Source organism: Eumetopias jubatus, unplaced genomic scaffold, assembly GCF_037043125.1.
Source record: "Eumetopias jubatus isolate StellerSeaLion01/CBP00866 unplaced genomic scaffold, mEumJub1_p1.0 scaffold_11, whole genome shotgun sequence".
In the NCBI taxonomy this organism is placed as follows: domain Eukaryota; kingdom Metazoa; phylum Chordata; class Mammalia; order Carnivora; family Otariidae; genus Eumetopias; species Eumetopias jubatus.
In genome coordinates, this window is record NW_028274817.1 from 56,255,989 (window position 1) to 56,277,997 (window position 22,009).

The window sequence follows — 22,009 nt, forward strand, 5'->3', positions numbered from 1 at the left end:
TTAATAGTTTCTACTGAAATAGTAGATTTTACAATAAAAAGTTATGGAACAGTCTTGAATGTATAATATAGTGTATTAACTGTGGTTAACATCTGAAATTTTTAGGTTATTAAATCATTCTTTGGTAATTTGTGATTTTTTTTGTTAGTACTCATATATTTCCTTTATGATAACCCACTTTATGGTGTGGCTCGATTTGATTCTAGAACACTAATGTTGTTTTCAAACTGCTGTATTAACCAGAAAGTGAGATAATGTGTCTTGTAAATGGCCTCTTTTTTAAAAAAACTACCTAACCTATTGCTTAAACTGAAAAATATATGCCATTCCCCCTCATAGGCACTGGATGGCTTTGGAGTTAGATTTGGATTCAAATTTCAACAATAGGAAAAAATGTTAAAGCATCGGGCAACAAATTAACATATTTGCCCCTCAGTATTTCATTTCTGTGCTGATGATGCTTCACTGTCAGTGCAGTTTGGAAAATGAGATGAGCTAGTATGTGAGCACAGCTACTAAATAACAGTGCTATATGAATAATATTTTGAAAGTTGCTCATTTATGGAAATTTGCATATAAAAAGATTTTAAGTGCTTGATTTAAAAAAATCTCCACATAATAGAATTTTAGGATAAGTAGTGTACATTTAACAAATATCCAATGGTATAATAGTATAAATGTTAGAAGTTTGAATACAAGGATGAGCCTCCTTTGATAAACCTTTTTATGCAGTGATGGCATGCATTGAACTATTTGTGTAATATTTCTCTCTCTATATTTTTTTCTACATTCTGAGTGATAATAGGTGTGTGTTTTTATAGGTTTGCCTGAATCCATCATTGCAGCTGCATGTTCAAGAAGTGGCCAGAGGGTTCTGCATGTTGATTCGTAAGTTTATCAGTGGTAATATTTAATACTTCCTAAATATCTCTGTGCAGAATTTCAATTTCAATACGCATGTATGTATATATATGTCTATATATGTCATGTATAAGCCAAGTTAGAAAAATGATTGGAATTAATTTTCACCAAAATATGTGAAACATATAAAATACAAGTTTTATAATTCTAGTTTGTGAAATAGTGATCTTTTTCTTTGAGAATTAACCAAATGTAGCATAATTTTTTCTCATGAGTGATTTTGTTAAGTGATAATTATGTAAAAAATTTGGAAACGTCACACTTGCTTTTTTCTTTTTCTTTTTTTTTAGATTTTTTTTTTTTTTAATTTATTTGACAGAGAGAGACAGTAAGAGAGGGAACACAAGCAGGGGGAATGGGAGAGGGAGAAGCAGTCTTCCCGCAAAGCAGGGAGCCCGATGCGGGGCTCGATCCCAGGACCCTGGGACCACGACCCGAGCCGAAGGCAGACGCTTAACTTCTGAGCCACCCAGGCGCCCCACACTTGCTTTTTTTCTTACATAACTGTGAGGGTGTATACAACCTGTATGTACTATTGTATTTTGGGCTTCACATTTTCTTTCTTATTGAGTATATTTGACATACGATATTATCTTAGTTTCAGGTGTATGACGTAATGATGGGACACTTAAATACATTGGGAAATATCACCACAATAAGTCTAGTTACCGTCTGTCACCAAAATTAAAACATTTGTATTTTGTTACGATGGGAACGTTTAAGATTTACTTTCTTAGTCTTTCAAATTTGCAGTACAACATTACTGACTGTAGTCACCGTGCTGTATATTACATCCCCATGACTTATTTCTTAATTGGAAATTTGAACCTCTTGATCCCCTTAACTTATGTTACACACCTCCCAAACCTCCACCCCTTGGCAACCAATAATCTGTTCTTTGTATGTATGAGATTGGTTTTGTTTTGTTTCGTTTCTTTTATAGATTCTACATTTAAGTGAACTCATAAGGTATTTTACCTTTCTCTGATTATTTCATTCATTTATTTTTATTTAAATTCAATTAGCCAACATATAGTACATAATTAGTTTCAGACATAGTGTTCAATAATTTATCAGTTGCATATAACATCCAGTGCTCATCACATCATGTGTCCTCCTTAATGCCCATCACCCAATTGCCCCATCCCCCCACCCACCTCCTCTCCAGCAATCCTCAGTTTGTTTCCTGCAGTTAAGAGTCTCATGATTTGTCTCCCTCTTTGATGACTTCCCATTCAGTTTTCCCTCCCTTCCCCTATGATCCTCTGGGCTGCTTGTTATATTCCGCATATGAGTGAAACCATATGATAATTGTCTTTCTCTGATTGTCTTATTTCACTTAATATAATGCTGTCCAGTTCCATCCACAACAATGTAAATGTTAAGTATTCATCCTTTCTGATGGCTAAGCAATATTCCCTTGTGTATATATATACCACATCTTTTTTATCCATTCATCTGTTGATGGACATCTGGTCTCTCTTCACAGTTTGGCTAATGTGGACATTACTGCTATGAACACTGGGGTGCAGGTGCCCCTTCGGATCACTACATTTGTATATTTGGGGCAAATACCTAGTAGTGCAATTGCTGGGTCATAGGGTAGCTCTATTTTTAATGTCTTGAGGAACCTTCATTTTCCAGAGTGGTTGTAGCAGCTTGCATTCCCACCAACAGTGTAAGAGTGTTCCCTTTTCTCTACATCCTTGCCAACATTTATTCCCTGTCTTGATAATTTTAGCCTTTGGACTGGTGTGAGGTGTTATCTCATTGTGGTTTTGATTCGTATTTCCTTGATGCTGAGTGATGTTGAGCAATTTTTCATGTGTCTGTTGGCCATTTGTATGTCTTCTTTGGAGAAGTGTCTGTTTATGTCTTCTGCCCATTTTTGACTGGATTATTTGTTTTTGGGGTGTTGAGTTTGATAAGTTCTTTATAGATCTTGGATACTAGCCCTTTCTCTAATACGTCATTTTCAAATATCTTCTCCCATTCCATGGGTTGTGTCTTAGTTTTGTTGACTGTTTCCTTTGCTGTGTAGAAGCTTTTTATCTTGATGAAGTCCCAGTAGTTCATTTGTGCTTTTGTTTCCCTTGCCTTTGGAGACGTGTTTAGCAGGAAGTTACTGCAGCTGAGGTCAAAGAGGTTGCTGCCTGTGTTCTCTAGGATTTTGATGGATTCCTGTCTCACATTTATGTCTTTCATCCATTTTGAGTTTATCTTTGTGTATGGTATAAGAAAACGATCCAGTTTCATTCTTCTACATGTGGCTGTCCATCCCAGCACTATTTCTTGAAAGGACTGTCCTTTTTCCATTGCATAATCTTTCCTGCTTTGTCAAAGATTAATTGACCATAGAATTGAGGGTTCAGGGGTGCCTGGGTGCCTCAGTCACTTAAGCATCTGCCTTAGGCTCAGGTCATGATTTTGGGATCCTGGGATTGGGCCCCACATCAGGAGCCTGCTTCTCCCTCTTCCCTCTGTCCCTCCTCCCTGCTCATGCTCTCTCTGTCTCTCATTCTCTCTCTCAAACAATAAAATATTTTTAAAAAATAGAATTGAGGGTCCATTTCTGGAGTCTCTGTTCTGTTCCATTGATCTATGTGTCTGTTTTTGTGCCAGTACTATACTGTCCTTTTTTTTTTTTTTAAAGATTTTATTTATTTGACAGAGAGAGACATAGTGAGAGAGGGAACACAGCAGGGGGAGTGGGAGAGGGAGAAGCAGGCTTCCCGTGGAACAGGGAGCCCTATGCGGGGCTCGATCCCAGGACCCTGGGATCATGATCTGAGCCGAAGGCAGATGCTTAGCCAACTGAGCCACCCAGGCGCCCCAGTACCATACTGTCTTGATGATTACAGCTTTGTAATATAGCTTGAAGTCTGGCATTGTGATGCCACCAGCTTTGGTCTTCTTTTTCAACATTCCTCTGGCTATTCTGGGTCTTTTCTGGTTCCATACAAATTTTAGGATTATTTGTTCCAGCTCTGTGAAAAATGTCAATGGTATTTTGATAGGGATTGCAATGAATGTGTAGATTGCTCTGGGTAGTATAGACATTTTAACAATATTTATTCTTCCAATCCCCACAAATGGAATATTTTTCCATTTCTTTGTGTCTTCCTCAAATACTTTCATAAGTTTTCTGTAGTTTTTAAGAGTACAGAACCTTTACATTTTTGATTAGATTTTTATTTCTAGGTATCTTATAGTTTTTGGTGTAGTTATACATGGGATCGATTCCTTAATTTCTCTTTCTTCTGTCTCATAATTAGCATAGAGAAATGCAACTGATTTCTGCGCATTGATTTTATATCCTGCCATGTTGCTGAATTCCTGTATGAATTCTAGCAATTTGGGGGTGGAGTCTTTTTGGATTTTTCACATAAAGTATCATGTCATCTGCAAAGAGACAGAGTATGACTTCTTTGCCAATTTGAATGCCTTTTATTTCTTTTTGTTGTCTGATTGCTGAGGCTAGGACTTCTAGTACTATGTTGAACAATAGTGGTGAGAGTGGGCCTCCCTGTCATGTTCCTGACCTTGGGGGAAAAGCTCTCAGGTTTTCCCCATTGAGAATGATATTCGCTGTGAGCTTTTTGTAGATGGCTTTTAAGATACTGAGGTGTGTTCCCTCTCTCCCTACACTGTGGAGAGTTTTAATCAAGAAAGGATGCTATATTTTGTCAGATGTTTTTTCTGCATCAATTGAGAGGATCACATATGGTCTTGTCCTTTCTTAATGTGATATATCACGTTAATTTGGGAATGCTGAACCACTCTTGCAGGCCAGGAATAAATTTCACTTGGTGGTGGTGAATAATCCTTTTAATGTACTGTTGGATCCTATTGGTTAGTATCTTGGTGAGAATTTTGGCCATGTTCATCAGGGATATTGGTCTGTAATTCTCTTTTTAGATGGGGTCTTTGTCTGGTTTTGGGATCAAGGTAATGCTGGCCTCATAGAATGAGTTTGGAAGTTTTCCTTCTATTTGGTTTTTTGAAACAGCTTCAGAAGAAGAGGTTTTATTTCTTCTTTAAATGTTTTGTAGACTTCCGCTGGGAAGCCATCTGGCCCAGGACTCTTGTTTGTTGGACGATTTTTGATTACTGCTTCAGTTTCCTTGCTGGTTATGGGTCTGTTCAGGTTTTCCTTTTCTTTCTGTTATTAGTTTTTTAGTTTATAAATTTCAATTTTGGTAGTTTATATATTTCCAGGAATGCATCCATTTCTTCCAGATTGCCTAATTTGTTGGTGTAGAGTTACTTATAACATGTTCTTAAAATTGTTTGCATTTCCTTGGTGTTGGTCATGATCTCTTCTCTTTCATTCATGATTTATTTAATTTGGGTCTTTTTTTCTTTGCGATAATTATGGGTAGGGGTTTATTGATCTTATTCTTTCAAAGAACTAGCTTCTAATTTTGTTCATCTTTTCTTTTCTCTTGGTTTCTATTTCATTGATTTCTGCTCTAATCTTTATTATTTGTCTTCTGCTTGGTTTAGGCTTTATTTGCTATTCTTTTTCCAGCTCCTTTAGGTTTAAGGTGAGCTTGTGTATTTGAGACTTCTCTAATTTTTTGAGAAAGGCTTGTATTGCTATGCACTCACCTCTTAGGACCACCTTTACTGTATCCCAAAGGTTTTGAACAGTTGTGTTTTCATTTTCATTTGTTTCTGTGATTTTTTTTAAAATTTTTCTTTAATTTACTGGTTGACCCATTCATTCTTTAATAGGATGCTCTTTAACCTCCAAGTGTTTGAGGAGTTCTTTCCAAATTTCCTCTTGTGATTGAGTTCAAGTTTCAAAGCACTGTAGTTTCCAAATGCAGGGAATAATCCCCATTTTTTTGGTACCAGTTGAGACCTGATTTGTGACCCAGTGTGTGACCTCTTCTGGAGAATGTTCCATGTGCACTCAAAAAGAATGTGTATTCTTTTGCTTTAGGATGAAATGCTCTGTATATATCTGTGAAGTCCATCTGGTCCTCTGTGTCATTCAATGTCCTTTTTTCCTTGTTGATCTTCTGCTTAGGTGATCTGTCCACTGCTGTGAGTGTGGTATTGAATTCCCCTACTAATATTGTGTTATTACCAATGTGTTTCTTTAATGTGGTCATTAATTGGTTGATATAATTGGCTGCTCCGAAGTTAGGAGCATAAACATTTATAAATGTTAGATTTTCTTTTGGGTAGACCTTTTAAGTATGATATAGTGTCCTTCATCCCTTACTACAGTCTTTGGTTTACAAGCGAATTTGTCTTCTATGAGGATTGGTAACCTCCCAGCTATGTCAAAACAGCGTGATCTACTTGGTCCTGGGTGTATTTTGGTCTGTTTGAAGACACTAAGTCCTCAAATTGAAAAGAAACCTAAAGTTATATATATACACAAAAATAGAATTTAATACAGTGAATGGAAGCCAAAAAAAAAGAATATATCTATAAAATGTAAATGTAGAAAATGAAAGTTAAAGACTTAAAAACAAAGAGTTAATAAAATAAGAAACTCGTTGAAAAGGAAAAAAAAGAAATAAAAGGAAAATTTTATACTGAAAGATAAACGAATCGTGAGAAAAACCCTTGAATTCTGTACACTCTTTTTCCCTAGCACTGAAGTTCTGCAGTCCTGTGTGGTCCTTAAACTTGGTGTTTCCCACTTGTTCCAGCTGGTCTTCTGGGGGAGGGTCCTGCTGCCCTTATTCTCAGATGTCTTTGCCTGGGTTGAGTTTTAACACCCCTTGTTGGGGGTGGAGGCTGCTCAGTGTAAGCTGCTTGGGGTTGCTCTATGTGGCTTTTGTTCCCTGAAGGCTTTCTGTGCCCTTGTAGAGGATAAAAATAAAAATGGTCATGTCCTGATCTCCAGCCCTGGAACTGAAGGGTCACAGCCCCCTCTCTTCAATAAACTCTTGGGTATTAAGCAGTCTTCTCTTTTGTGTGTGCCAAACTCTGCAGACTCCTGCGGTGCACGCTGGCATATATCCTCCACGGAAAGGTGGAGGGTCATTGCCTTTCTGCTCTTTGCAGGGTCCCCGCATGGAGAGCGGTCCCCAATGGTGCCTACACCGGTGCCGCCCCTCCTGGGGGAAGGTGGAGGGTCACTGCGTTTCTGCCCTTTGAAGGGCCCCACACGAGAGTGGTACCACCATTGTGCCGCTGTTAGTGGTTTATGGCAAACTGAGCTGAGAGCCTCCTCCCGGTCTTCTTGACCATAACCGGTTTCCCCAATTCAGTGCTTGGGAACTCTGCCAGCTCAGGAACCCCCATTCTTTCTGTGATTTGGGAATCCTGAGACCACACTGTTCCATCTAGGATTCTGTCCTGCTTTGCCACCTGAGCACCTTTCAGGTAGGGACATCTCTCACTGGAGCTGACTTCTAAAGGTTCGATTTTGTGCTTCAGGGCTATATTACTTTCTGGTAGCTGACTTACAGAGGTTCCCTCCCCCTGCCTTTTATCTTCTGATATATTCCCCTCAGATTCACTTCTCCTCATCTCCTACCTTGCAAAAAGCAGTTGCTTTTCTATTTGTAGAATTCCAGCAATTCTTTTCTTAGATCTCAGGTTGAATTCACAGGTGTTCAGAATGATTTGATAGATACCCAGCTCAATTCAAGGGCAGATGAAACGAGGTCCCCTACTCTTCTTCCATCTTGCCTTCCTTTCCAATGACTTATTTCATTTAGCATAATACCCTCAAGTTCATCCGTGTGGTCTCAAATGGCAAGGTTTCATTCTTTTTTATGGCTGAGTAGTATTCCTGGGTGTGTGTGTGTGTGTGTGTGTGTGTGTGTGTGTGTGTGTAAATATTTATCCATTCATCTATCAGTGTGTACTTAGGTTTTCTCCATATCCTGGCTTTTGTAAATAATGCTGCAGTTAACATAGGAGTGCATATAAATTTTTTGAATTAGTGTATTATTTAGATAAATACCTAGAAGTGGAATTGCTAGATCATATGGTGGTTCTATTTTTAATATTTGGAGGAAACTCCATACTGTTTCCCCTAGAGGCTGCACCAGTTAACATTCCCACCAGCAGTGCATGAGGGTTCCTTGTTACTTATCCTCACCAACACTTATTTCTTGATTTAAATTTTTTTTTTATTTTACTGTCACTAAAACTTTAATTCCAATATAGCTAACAGAGTTATTAGGTTCAAATGTACAATACAGTGATTCAAAAATACTGTATATTACTCAGTGCTCATCAAGATAAGTGTACTCTTCATCCTCTTCACCTATTTCACCTATCACTCCACTATCTCTCCTCTGGTAGCCATCTGTTTATTCTCTGTAGTTGAGTCTTTTTTTTGTCTCTTTTTCTTTGTTCATTTGTTTTGTTTCTTAAATTCCACATATGAGTAAAATCATATGGTATTTGTCTTTGATTTCACACAGCATTATACTCTCTAGATCCGTCCATGTTGTTGCAAATGGCAAGATTTCATTCTTTTTTATAGCTAATATTTCATAACACACACACTATACCTTCTTGATCCATTCATATGTATATAGGCACTTGGGCTGCTTACATAATTTGGCTATTGTAAATAATGCTGCAGTAAACATAGGGGTGCATATGTCTTTTCACATTAGTGTTTTTGTATTCTTTGGGCAAATATCCAGTAGTGGAATTCCCGGATTATATGGTAATTCTCTTTTAATTTTTTGTGGAACTTTCATGCTATTTTCCACACTGACTGAACCAGTTTGCATTCCCACCAACAGTGCATGAGGGTTCCTTTTTCTTCATATCCTTATGACTACTTGTTTCTTGTGTTTTTGATTTTAGTGATTTTGACAGGTGTGAGGTGATCTCTCATTGTAGTTTTGATTTGCATTTCCCTGATGATGAGTGATGTTGAGCATCTTTTCATGTGTTTGTTGGCCATTTAGATGTCTTCTTTGGAGAAATGTCTGTTCATGTCTTCTGACCATTTTTTAATTGGGTTAATTTTTTTTTAAGTTAAATTGTATAAGTTCTTTATATATTTTGGATACTAACCCTTTATCAGGTAAGTCATTTGCAAATATCTTCTCCCATTTTGTAGGTTGCCTTTTAGTGCTTTTGTTTACTTTGCTCCATGGAACCGTTTTTAGTTTGATGTAGTCCCAATGGTTTATTTTTGCTTTTGTTTGCCTTGCTGGAGGAGACCTATCTACAAAGATGCTGCTACAGCTGATGTCAGAGAAATTACTGCCTGAGCCCTCTTCTAGGATTTTTATGGTTTCAGGTCTCACATTTATGTCTTTAATCCATTTTGAGTTTATTTTTGTATATGGTGTAAGAAAATGGTCCAGTTTCATTCTTTTTCATGTAGTTGTTCGGTTTTCCCAACACCATTTGTTAAAAGAAGACTGTCTTTTCCCCATTCAGTATTTTCACCTGCTTTGTCAAAGATTGACAATATAATCTTGGGTTTGTTTCTGGATTTTATATTCTGTTCCATTGATCCTATGTGTCTATTATGCCAGTACTGTACAATTTTGATTAATACAGCTTTGTAGTATATCTTGAAACTGTGATTGTAATACCTCCAGTTTTATTCTTTTTGAAGATTGCTTTTGCTATTCGGTGTCTTTTGTGGTTCCATATAAAATTTAGGTTTGTTTGTTCTAGTTCTGTGAAAAATATTGGTATTTTGATAGGGATTGCATTAAATGTGTAGATTCCTTTGGGTAGTATGAACATTTTAATGATATTTGTTCTGTGAGCATGGAATATCTTTCCATTTGTTTGTATTGTCTTCAGTTTCTTTCATCAGTGTTTTACAGTTTTTAGACTACAGGTCTTTCACCTCCTTGACTAAGTCTATTCCTAGGTATTTTACTATTTTTGGTGAAAGTGTAGTTGGGATTGTTTTCTTAATTTCTCTTTCTTCTACTTCATTATTAGTGTACAGAATGCAGTGGGTTTCTGTATATCAACTTTGTATCCTACAATCTTAACTGAATTCATTTATCGGTTCTAGTAGTTTTTTGGTGGAGCCTTTAGGGTTTTCTGTATGTAGTATTATGTCATCTGCAAAGAGTGAAAGTTTTACTTCTTCATGATTTGGATGCCTTTTATTTCTTTTTGTTGTGGGATTGCTGTGGCTAGGACTTCCAGTACTATGTTAAATAAATGTGGTGTGAGTGGACATCCTTGTCTCGTTCCTAACCTTAAGGGAAAAACTTTCAATTTCATCAGGATGATGTTAACTGTGGGTTTTTCATATCTGGCCTTTATTATGTTGAAGTATGTTCCCTCTAAACCTACTTTTTTGAGGCTTTTCATTGTGAATGTAAGTTGTACTTTGTCAAATGCTTTTTCTGCATCTGTTGAAATGATCATACGGTTTTTATCATTACTCTTGTTGATGTGTTATATCATGTTGATTGTAAATATTGTACCATCCTTATATCCTTGGAACCAATCCCATTTGATTGTGATGAATGTTTTTTTAATGTATTGTTGGATTTGGTTTAACAATATTATCTTGAGAATTTTTCCATCTATATTCATCAAAGTTATTAGCCTGTATTTCTCTTTTTCGTGGTGTCTTTATCTTGTTTTGGGTTCAGGGTGATGCTGGCCTCATAGAATGAATATGGAAACTTTCCTTCCTCTTAACTATTTGGAAAAGTTGAGAATAGCTATTAATCTTTAAGCGTTGATAGAATTCACCTGTGAAGCCATGTAATCCTGGACTTCTGTTTGTTTGAGGAGTTCTTTGATTATTGATTCAACTTCTTTGCTGGTAATCTGTTCAAATTTTCTATTTCTTCCTGATTGTTTTGGGAGATTATATGTTTCTTTGTATTTATCAATTTCTTTTAGGTTGTCCAATTTGTTGGCATATAATTTTTCATAATGTTCTCTTATAATCCTTTGTATTTCTCTGGTGTTGGTTATTTCTGTTCTTTCCTTTCTGATTTTCTTCATTTGAATCCTCTCTTTTTTTGATGAATCTAGCTAAATATCAGTTCTGTTGATCTTTTCAGAGAACCAGTTTCCACTTTCATGGATGTGTTTTATTCTGCTTTTAGTTTCTGTTTTATTTCTGCTCTAATGTTTATTATTTCCTTCCTTCTTCTGGTTTTGGGTTCTGTTTGTTGTTCTTTTTCTAGCTCCTTTAGGTGTAAGGTTAAGTTGTTTGAGATTTTTCTTGCTTCCTAAGGAAGGCTTGTACTACTACAAACTTCCCTCTTAGAATAGCTTTTGCTGCCTCCCAAAGAGGTTATATTGTTGTGTTTTCATTTTCATTTGTCTCCATTTATTTTTTGATTTCTTGGTTGACCCATTCATATGTGTCATAGCATTGTTTATTCTCCATGTATTTGTGCTCTTTCCAGATTTTTTCTTGTGGCTGATATCTAGTTTCACAATGTTGTGGTCAGAAAAGATGCATGGTATGACTTCCATTTTTTTCTCAATTTGTTGAGATTTGTTTTGTGGCCTAATATGTGATCTGTTCTGGAGAATGTACCATGTGTACTTGTAAAGAATGTGTTCTAGTTTTTTTAGTATTGTTCTGAGTATTTCTGTTAAATCCATCTCCTGCATTGTGTCATTCAAAGCCACTATTTCTGTTTTAATTTTGTTTGAAATATCTGTCCATTGTTGTAAGTGGTTGGTAAGTCCCCTCTATTATTAATTAATTGATTAATTCCTTTATGTTTGTTACTAGCTGCTTTATGTATTTGGGTCCTTCTATGTTGGGTCCATGAATATTTACTTATAATTATTATATTTTCTTGTTGGAATGTTTCCTTTATGATTATATAGTGTTCTTGTCTCTTGTTAGTCTTTGTTTTAAAGTCTATTTTGTCAGAAGTGTTGCTAGCCCAGCTTTTTTTCACATCTATTTGTATGATGAATGCTTCTCCATCCCTTCACTTTCAATCTGAATGTGTCACTGGGTAGGAAATGAGTTTCTTGTTGGGAGCAAAACGACTTTTTAAATCCATTATGTCACCATTATGACTTTTGACTGGAGCATTTAGTCCTTTTACATTCAAGATAATTATTGATAGGGATGTGTTTATAGCCATTTTGTTATTCATTTTATGGTTGTTTTTGTAGTTCTTCTCTGTTCCTTTGCTCTCTTCTGTCACGGTTAGTTGGCTTTCTTTAGTAATATATTTGGAATCCTTTCTTTTTATTTTTTGTATATCTATTACTGATTCTTGATTTGTGGTTATCATTCTGTTTATATAGACCGTCTTATACATATGGCGTCTGTAAGTTGATGATGGTGTAAGGTTGAATTCAATGTTTACTCCTTTACCCCCTTATGTTTTAGGTATATGTTATCATACTTTACATCCTTTTACTTTGTGCGTCTCTTGACTGATTTTTATAGGGATACTTAATTTTATTGCTTTTATTCTTCCTATTTTTCTTATTCCTGCTTATGGTCTTTATTTTCCACTCAGAGTCCCTTATAACATTTCTTGTAGGGCTGGTGTAGCAGTCATGAATTCCTTTAACTTTTGCTTGTCTGTGAAACTCAAAGCTCCTTCTGTTCCGAATGATAGCCTTGCTGGATAGAGTCTTCTTGGCTCCAGGTTTTTTTTCTTTCAGTATCTTGAATATATCATGCCATTCTTGTAAGGCTTGTCAAGTTTCTGCTGAAGAAAATCAGCTTGGAGTTTCCCTTATGTTCAGCTGTTTTCTTTTGCTGCTTTTGAAATTCGCTTTATCACCACTGCTTTTTGCCATTTTCATTCCTGCGGGTCTTGGTATGGACCTCTTTTGTTGACTTTGCGGGGGGGCTTTATGCCTTCTTGATCTGGGTTTCCATTTCTCCAGATTCAGAGTTTTAGCTATTAATCTTTTTCAAATAAGTTTTCTGTCCTCTTTTCTCTCTTCTCCTCGGATCCGTGTAATGCAGATGTTATTACGCTTGATGATGTTACTGAATTCCAAAATGTGTTTTCATTTTTTATTATTTTTTTTGTCTCTCCTGTTCAGTTTGAATACTTTCCATTACTCTGTTCTCCAGGTAGCTGATTCGTTTTTCTGCTTTTTCTAGTCTATTTATTCCCTGTAGTGTATTTTTACTTTCAGTTATTGAGTTCTTCATTTCTGAGTGGTTCTTTTTTATTTTTTTTGATCCCCCTTTTTTTTTTAAGATTTATTTATTTTAGAGAGGTGGTACACACATGAGCGCGGTGGGGAGGGGCAGAAGGAGAGGGAGAGAGAGAATTTCAAGCAGACTCCCCACTGAGTACAGAGCCCGATGTGGGGCTCGATCCCATAAACCTGTAATCATACTCTGAGCTGAAATCAAGCGTCAGACGCTTAACTGACAGCCACCCAGACGCCCCATTTTCTATCCCATTGTTAAGGGTTTCACAGAGGTCCTCCACTCTTCTCATGTCTAGTGCATATCTTTATGACCATTATGTTAAATCCTTTATCATGCATTTTATTTATATCTGTTTCATTTAGCTCTCTTTGCTGTGATTTTGTCCTCTTCTTTCATTTGGACATTTTCCTCTGTCTTCTTATTTTGTATAATTCTTTGTGTCTATTTCTGTGTGTTAGGAAAGTCAGCTACATCTCCTTCTCTTGAAAGTAGTGGCTTAATCTAGAAGAGATTCTTTAGTGCTCTACAGTGTAATGTCCTTTGAGAAAAGACATCAGCCATCTCTGATGGCTCTCTCTGCCTATTATGAGCAGGATTTGGTCCCTGTGTTGTTGGTGGGCCAGTCTTGGGCTCCTTTGGGCTTGAGTTGAGTCAGACCATGTGTTTGCCAAAGATCCAGTAGCACCAAACTGCTGGGTAGTTGCGCTGTGTTGTCCCCTGAGAAGCTTTCACTGGTGCTTGGGGCCTGCAGTGAGAGCAGCTTTTTGCCCCCAGCTCACTGCTGGGGCTGTAGTCGGAGTGTTGTGTATCATTATCTTCTCCTCTGCCCAAGGTAGAAGTCACTTTGAAGTTGTGCTGGTCCCTGTCAGGGCTACTTACACCTTGCCAGACTTGTGGCACTGCTTTGGATGGGCCCTGGTGTGTCTGAGGAGAATACAGGGGTGGGGCTTGCTGTTTGCTTGTTAGGTAGTGGGTGTTGTCACTGTGCTTGTTCCTGCAATTGTTCACATATCTAGGCTGGGGTCAGGGGAGGGAAATGGTGCCTGCCAGCTTGTTTCTGGAGAATTCTCCCATTGATCCTTGCCCGGCTAGCACAGGCTCTGAAATTAGTAAATAAATCTTCTCATATACCCCAGGCCTTTTTCAAACTGCTGCTTCTGTACTGTATTTTCACAGGGCTGTTTGTTGTGCAGTCTCTTTAAGGGTAGGGATCTAGTTTCTCATAGCCCTCAATGCTCTCCCAGAACCCAGCCTGCTGGTTTTTAAAGTTCCTGGTGTGAAGCCCTGTTAATTGTAAGAACTTGCAGATTTATGTCCCTCTGGTTTTTCAAAGCCAAATGTTTCAGGGATTCATCTTCCCCGTGGGGTTTCCCTTTGCCTGGGGTGTCCTGGTGTGAGGGTCTCTTTCTTTCCCCTTTCTGTGCCCACACCCTCTCTCCTCCCTTGGACAGCCCCCTCCCCCAGGTTCCTTTAGTTCTGGACCACTTCTCTGCCCTGCCTACCCTCTTCAGTATGGCCCCTTCTCTACATTTATCTGAAGAGTGTCTGTTCTGCCCAGTCTTCAGGTCATTTTCTAGGTTATTTATACTGATATGGTGTTATCTCTGGGATGAGGGGAGCTTAGGATCTTCTTTGCTATTTTCCCCAGAAGTGCCTCTTGAATTTTTTTTTTTTTAGGATTCTATTTATTCATGAGAGACAGAGAGAGACCTGAGCTGAAGGCAGACGCTTAACCATCTGAGCCACCGAGGCGCCCCTTGAATTTTTGATAATAGGCATTCTGATGGGTATGAGGTAGTATCTCATAGTGGTTCTGATTTGCATTTCCCTAATGATTACTGATACTGAGCTTCTTTGTATGTGCCTGTTAGCCATCTGTGTGTCTTTGGAAAAATGTCTGTTCACATATTCTGCCCATTTTTTAGTTGGGTTATTTTCGTGTTGATTTATATGAATTCTTTATATATTTTGGATATTATCCCCTTATTGGATATAGTTTTGTAAATGTCTTCTCTTTCAATAGATTACCTTTTTATTTTGTTGATGATTGTGTATAAGCTTTTCTGTTTAATGTGGATCCATTTGTTTATTTGCTTTTGTTGCTATCACCTTTGGAATTAGATCTAAAAAACGTATCGTTAAGACTGGAGTGAAATTACTGTCTATATTTTCTTCTAGTTTTGTTTTATGGTTTTACATTCAAGTCTTTAATCCACTTTGAGTTAATTTTTGTGTATGGTGTAAGGTAGTGGTCTGGTTTTATCCTTTCTCATGTAGCTGTCTAGTTTTCCCAGCACCATTTATTGAAGAGACTGTCCTTTCCTCATTATGTATTCTTGCCTCCTTTATTGTAAGTGAATTGACCATGTATGCATTCACTGGTTTATTTCTGGGCTTTTTCTTCTGTTCCGTTAATCTGTGTGTCTGTTTTTATGCCAATATGATACTGTTTTGATTACAGTAGCTTTGTAATGTAGTTTGAAATTAGGGAGAATGATCCCTCCAGCTTTTTTTTTTTCCCCCTCAAGTTTGCTTTGGCTATTCGGGTCTTTTGTGATTCCATACAAATTTTAGGATTGTCCTATTTCTGTGGAAATTCCATTTGAATTTTGATAGGGATTTCACTGAATTTGTAGATGGCTTTGAGTGTTATGGACATTTAACAATATTAATTTTTCCAGTCTGTGAGCATGGAATATCTTTGTATTTGTCTCTTATTCATTTTTTTTTAATCAGTGTCTTCTGGTTTTCCGTTTACAGATTTTTCACCTCCTTCGTTTAATTTATTCCTAGGTATTCTGTTATGTTGTGATTGTCAATGGGATTGTTTTCTTGATTTCTTTCTGATAGTTTGTTGTTAGTGTATAAAAATGCAACATATTTTTGTATATTGATTTTGTATTCTGCACCTTTACTGACTTCTTTTATTAGGGTTAAAAGTTTTTTGGTGGAGTCTTTACGGTTTTCTATATATAATGTCATGTGCAAATAGTGACCATTTTTCTTCTTTTACAATTTGTATGCCTTTTTTTTCACGCCTAATTCCTCTGACTGGGACTTCAATACTGTGTTGAATAAAAGTGGCAATAGGGAACATCCTTGTCTTGTTCTTGATGTTAAAGGAAAAGCATTTAGGTTTTCACTGTTGAGTATGATTTCTGATGTGGGCTTAATAAGGCCTTTGTTGTTTTGAGGTACATTCAGTATATATCCAATTTTTTGGGAGTTTTGTAATCATAAATGGAGGTTGAATTTCACCAAACAGTTTTTCTACATCTTTTGAGATGATACCTTTATACTTCATACTGTTAATAGTCTCTCTTTCATTTATTTCTGCTCTGATCTTTATTATTTTCTTCCTTCTACTAACTTTGGGCTTTCTTTGTTCTTTTTTTCCTAGTTCCTTTAGTTGCAATGTTAGATTGTTAATTCGAGATTTTTCTTGTTCCTTTAGGTAGCCTTGTATCTCTATAAATTTTTTCTTAGAACAGCTTGCTGTGTATCCCATAGATTTTGGTATATTTCCATTTTCATTTGTCTCAATGTATTTTTTTTATTTTTTAAATTTAAATTCAGTTTAATTAACATGTAGTATATTATTAGTTTCAGAGGTAGAATTTAGTGATTTATCAGTTGCATATAATATCCAGTGCTCATTCCATCAAGTGCCCTCCTTAATGTCCCCTACCCACCTTCCCTCCAGCAACCCTCAGTTTGTTTCCTATAGTTAAGAGTCTCTTATGTCTTGTCTCCCTCCCGGTTTTTGTCTTATTTTTCCTTCCCTTCCCCTGTGTTCTTCTGTTTTGTTTCTTAAATTCCACATTTGAGTGAAATCATATGATATGTCCTTCTCTGATTTATTCTGCTTAGCATAATACCCTCTAGTTCTATCCACATTATTAAAAATGGCAAGATTTCATTCTTTTTGATGGCTGAGTAATATTTCCATTGTATATATACACAATGGAAATCACCTGTTCTTTATCCATTCATCTGTCAATGGACATCTGGTCTCTTTCCATATTTTGGCTCTTGTGGACATTGCTGCTATAAATATTGGGGAGCATGTGCCCCTTCGAATCACTGTGTTTGTATCCTTTGGATAAATATGTAATAGTGCAATTGCTGGGTTGTAGGGTAGCTCTAGTTTTTACTTTCTGAGGAACCTCCATACCATCTTTACAGAGTGGCTGTACCAGCTTGCATTCCCACCAACAGTGTTAGTGGATTCCCCTTTCTCCACATCCTCTCCAACATTTGTTGTTTCCTGTCTTGTTAATTTTAGCCATTCATACTGGTATAAGGTAGTTATCTCATTGTGGTTTTGGTTTGTATTTCCCTGATGCTGAGTGATGTTGAGCATTTTTTCATGTGTCTGTCGACCATTTGTATGTTGTCTTTGGGGAATGTCTGTTCATGTCTTCTGCCCATTTCTTGATATGATTATTTGTTTTTTGGGTGTTGAATTTGAGAAGTTCTTTATCGATTTTGGATACTAGCCCTTTATCTGATAAGACATTTGCAAATATCTTCTCCCATTATGTAGATTGCCTTTTAGGTTTGTTGACTGTTTCCTTTGCTGTGCAAAAGCTTTTTATCTTGAAGTACCAATAGTTCATTTTTACTGTTGTTTCCCTTGCCTTTGAAGACCTGTCTGGCAAGAAGTTACTGCTGCCGAGGTCAAAGAGGTTGCTGCCTGTGTTCTCCTTTAGGATTTTGATGGTTTCCTGTCTCACATTTAGCTCTTTCATCCATTTTGTGTTTGTTTTTGTGTATGGTGTAAGAAAGTTTTCCAGTTTCTTTCTTCTGCACATGGCTGTACAGTTTCCCAACACCATTGGTTGTAGAGACTGTCTTTTTTCTATTGGATATTCTTTCCTACTTTGTTGAAGATTACTTGACCATAGAGTTGCGGGTCCATTTCTGGGTTCTCTGTTCTGTTCCATTGATCTACGTGTCTGTTTTTGTGCCAGTACCATACTGTCTTGAGGATTACAGCTTTGTAACACTGCTTGAAATCCAGAATTGAGATGTCACCAGCTTTGGTTTTCTTTTTCAACATTTCTTTGGCTATTCGGGGTCTTTTCTGGTTCCATATAAATTTTAGGGTTGTTCCAGCTCTGTGAAAAATGTTGATGGTATTTTGATAGGGATTGCATTGAATGTGTAGATTGCTTTGGGTAGCATAGACATTTTAACAGTATTTGTTCTTCAATCCATGAGCATGGAATGTTTTTCCATTTCTTTGTGTCTTCCTCAATTTCTTTCATAAGTGTTCTATAGTTTTTAGAGTGCAGATCCTTTACCTCTTTGGTTAGGTGTATTCCTAGGTATCTTAACGTTTTTGGTGCAGTTATAAATGGGATTGATTCCTTGATTTCTCTTTCTTCTGCCTCTCAATGTATTCCTTTTTAAAGATCTTATTTTTTTTTAAATAATCTCTACACTTGACATGGGGTTCAGACCCACAGCCCTGTGATTAATAGTTGCATGCTTCACCAACTGAACCAGCCAGGTGCCCCATGTCTCAGTGTATTTTTTGACTTTCTCATTGACCTATTGGTTGTTCAGTAGTATGTTGTTTAATCTCCACATATTCGTGATTTTTTTTTTTTAAGACTTTATTTATTTATTTGACAGAGACACAGAGAGAGAGGGAACACAAGCAGGGGGAGTGGGAGAGGGAGAAGCAGGCTTCCCGCGGAACGGGGAGCCTGATACGGGACTCGATCCCAGGACTCTGGGATCATGACCTGAGTGGAAGGCAGACACTTAACGACTGAGCCACCCAGGTGCCCCATATTTGTGATTTTTTTTTTTCCAGGTTTCTTCTTGTAATTGATTTCTAGTTTCATATCATTGTGGTTGCAAAAGATGTTTGATATAATTTCAGTCTTCTTAAATTTATTGAGACTTGTTTTGTGGCTTAACATGTGATCTATTTTGGAGAACGTTCCACATGCACTTGAGAAGAATGTGTATTATGCTGCTTTGGGAATGAATGAATGTTCTGTATGTTAGTTAAGTCCACCTGGTTTAATGTATCAGTCAAGGCCAGTGTTTCCTTATTGATTTTCTGTGTGGATGATCTATCCATTGATGTATGTTGGTTGTTAGTCCCTCACTATTATTGTACTGTTGCCATTTTTTCCTTTAGTTCTGCTAATATTTGCTTTATATATGTTGGTGCTCCTATATTGGGTGCATATATAATTATAAATGTTATATCTTCTTGCTAGATTGACACTTTTATCATTATGTAGTCTCCCTCTTGGTCTTTTGTTACATTCTTTGTTTTAAAGTCTATTTTGTGTGATATAAGTATAGCTATAGCAGCTTTTTGTTTCCATTTGCATGGAATATACTTTATCAGTTCACTTTCAGTCTTTGTCCTACAAGAAGTGAGTTTCTTGTAGGCAGCATATAGATGGTCTTGTGGGGTTTTTTTGTTTGTTTTTTTTAAAGATTATATTCATTTATTTGAGACAACAGAGAGAGCATGAGAGGTGCAGAGGGAGAGGGAGAAGCTGACTCCCTGCTGAGCAGGGAGCCTGATGTAGGGCTCGATCCCAGGACCTCAGATCTCAGATCATGATCTGAGCCAAAGGCAGATGCTTAACTGACTGAACCACCCAGGCACCCCTAGATGGTCTTGTGTTTTTATCCATTCAGCTACTCTATGTCTTTTGTTAGGAGAATTTAGTCCATTTTCCTTTAATTATTGATTAGTAAGTAGTTATTGCTTACTAGTATGTACATATCTAGAAGCACTGGACTTGTGAGACCCCTTTCTGTTGCATGCCCCAGCACCTGGGTAGGATTTTGGCAAGATTGTGTCTCTACCTCTCCTACCATCTGGTTGTGGTTTTTTTATTCTTTGTTGTGGAGAAGCACCTCATCTAGTCATCAAATATATTTCAGAGGGAAATCATCCATATGTAGTTGTAGGTTTGATATGTCCGTGCGAAGAGGTGAATTGAGGATCTTCCTGTGTTAACCATCTTGCAGAAGGCCTCTACCTTCTATTATAGATAAAGAAAACTGTGGTCTCCTATAGGGGTGAGAAAAATGTTTATGAAATATTAAAAACTCAGGTGTTGCCCTAGTTTTCTCCTTTCCATATTCTCCCACTTTAAAAAGATATGATGTTTGTGGCACTAATTTATGAGTGAAAGTATTTTTATTTTGCTTAACCTAATCTGGCATTCAACATGTTGTTTGCTATTAGAGACGATGTGATATAATAATAATAGTTCCCATTTATGGAATATTTGCTCAGTACTGTGTTAGGTAGTTTACAAATATTAAGTTACTTAATTCTTATTACATTTTTGTAAAAGAAGTATAATTTTTCCCTTTTTGCAGATGAGGAAACAAATTTAAGAGAATTGAAATAACTTGTCAAATGTCACATGTCTATTAGGGGAAGAACGAGGATGTAAGCTCAGGTCCTTTTGACAGCAAAGCCTGTGATCTTTCTCTGAGATAAGTTGTAGGGTTGGAAAACAGACACAAATACTGGACTTGATGGTCAAGAGACCTGATTGAAGTTGTGACTCTGTCAGTGATTAGGTATGTAATTTAAGTTTTCCTCAAGTCTAAAATGTGGCTAGTGTATGACTTACCTTGAAGAGTCACTGCAAGAGCCCAGTAGGATACATGGGGGTGGGTAAAAGATAATAAATTTGTTTGTTCATCATGTAGAGGTTAAAGTTAATTGGGAATATCTAATAAACGGAGTTTGTCTAGTAGCTGATGACTCATCTGTATTTTCAGCCCCAAAATAGCCATGAGTCTCGAGCTTACCAGAGGTGCTCACATTGGAGATAACAATTTGTAAGTCATCAGCAGAGAAGTGATAATTTCGCCAGTAAGAATAGATGAGATCACAGAGAAAAACAAGAATTGAGGGCAATCTGTGTATATTACTTCCTCATCTACCTGGTTTGGTTGTCTGAAAATGGATTTGAGTGGGTGGCCTAGTGTCAGTGACTAATAACTGTCAACATAGGAGGGTCTCTGTCCAGCCCTAATTACTGGGGACTCAGCCTGGGAGTATTTCATTCTGGGAGACTGATCTGACTGCCAAAGCAACTTAATGTAGCTTCATGGGATGTTTTTAAAACCAAGTAAGGGTCTGGTCTTCCTTTCTAACATTAGAATTGCATCTGCATACTCTACCAAGGAAGCCCACCTGCCTTGATCTTAGAATTGAGTGGATGGTGAAAGGAGTTTGGCTTTCTTGTGTATCAGTTATGTGGATGTTTTAGTAAAGGAAAATTTGTGTGGGGAGTAAATTCAGTATATTCCCTAGTCTGTTCTGTTATTTGTCAACCAGGAGGGTAGAAACATGTCATGATTCTTTATAGTATTCCAATCAGATTTAAATGGAATAAATTCTCTTAATGTGCATGGTATATTTGTACTCTTTCATAGCTAGCAAATCAATAGTAGTAGACATACCACAGTTATTTTCCTACTTTTATCATATACAGAAAGATATTTGCACACATTAAAGTTGAGAAATGCAATAAAATTGGTTGTATTTTAGGTCCTGGAAATGAGTAGTCCCTTCAGCTCTGGCATTAGAGTAGATGTAGTCATGAAATTATGTTCCCATTTTCATTATCCAGATGAACTGGAGAAGGAAAACAAAAATTAGACTTCATTCTGTCTAATGTCTGTAAACAGATTCCATTTCCTTTATGTATAGTAAGTTAGATTCTGGGATTTGTATTATATGCTTATGTTTATAATTTTCAGTATTACAGTCTTGTAGATTATGGAAGACAGTCTTTTTTTTTTAATACTCTACACTGTCATGAGATTTATTATATAAAAGAAGCTACTCAAACTATAGTAGGGCCAATAAGACATTTCTAGAGGTTTTTTTTTTTTTTTCTGGTATTTTTTTTATTATTATGTTATGTTAATCACCGTACATTACATCATTAGTTTTTGATGTAGTGTTCCATGATTCACTCTTTACGTATACCACCCAGTGCTCCATGC

General features: G+C 36.9%; 1 protein-coding gene across 3 annotated transcripts in view; it reads left to right on the forward strand.

The window, feature by feature from the left end:
• CHM (CHM Rab escort protein) overlaps positions 1 to 22,009 on the forward strand; it is a 207,726-nt gene that overhangs the window by 22,500 nt on the left and 163,217 nt on the right. For all 3 annotated transcript variants that reach the window (XM_028101500.2, XM_028101501.2, XM_088028708.1), the window contains exon 2: positions 822 to 888. In XM_028101500.2, the coding sequence (XP_027957301.1) occupies positions 822 to 888 (67 nt within the window). The remainder of the gene's footprint in view (positions 1 to 821; positions 889 to 22,009) is intronic.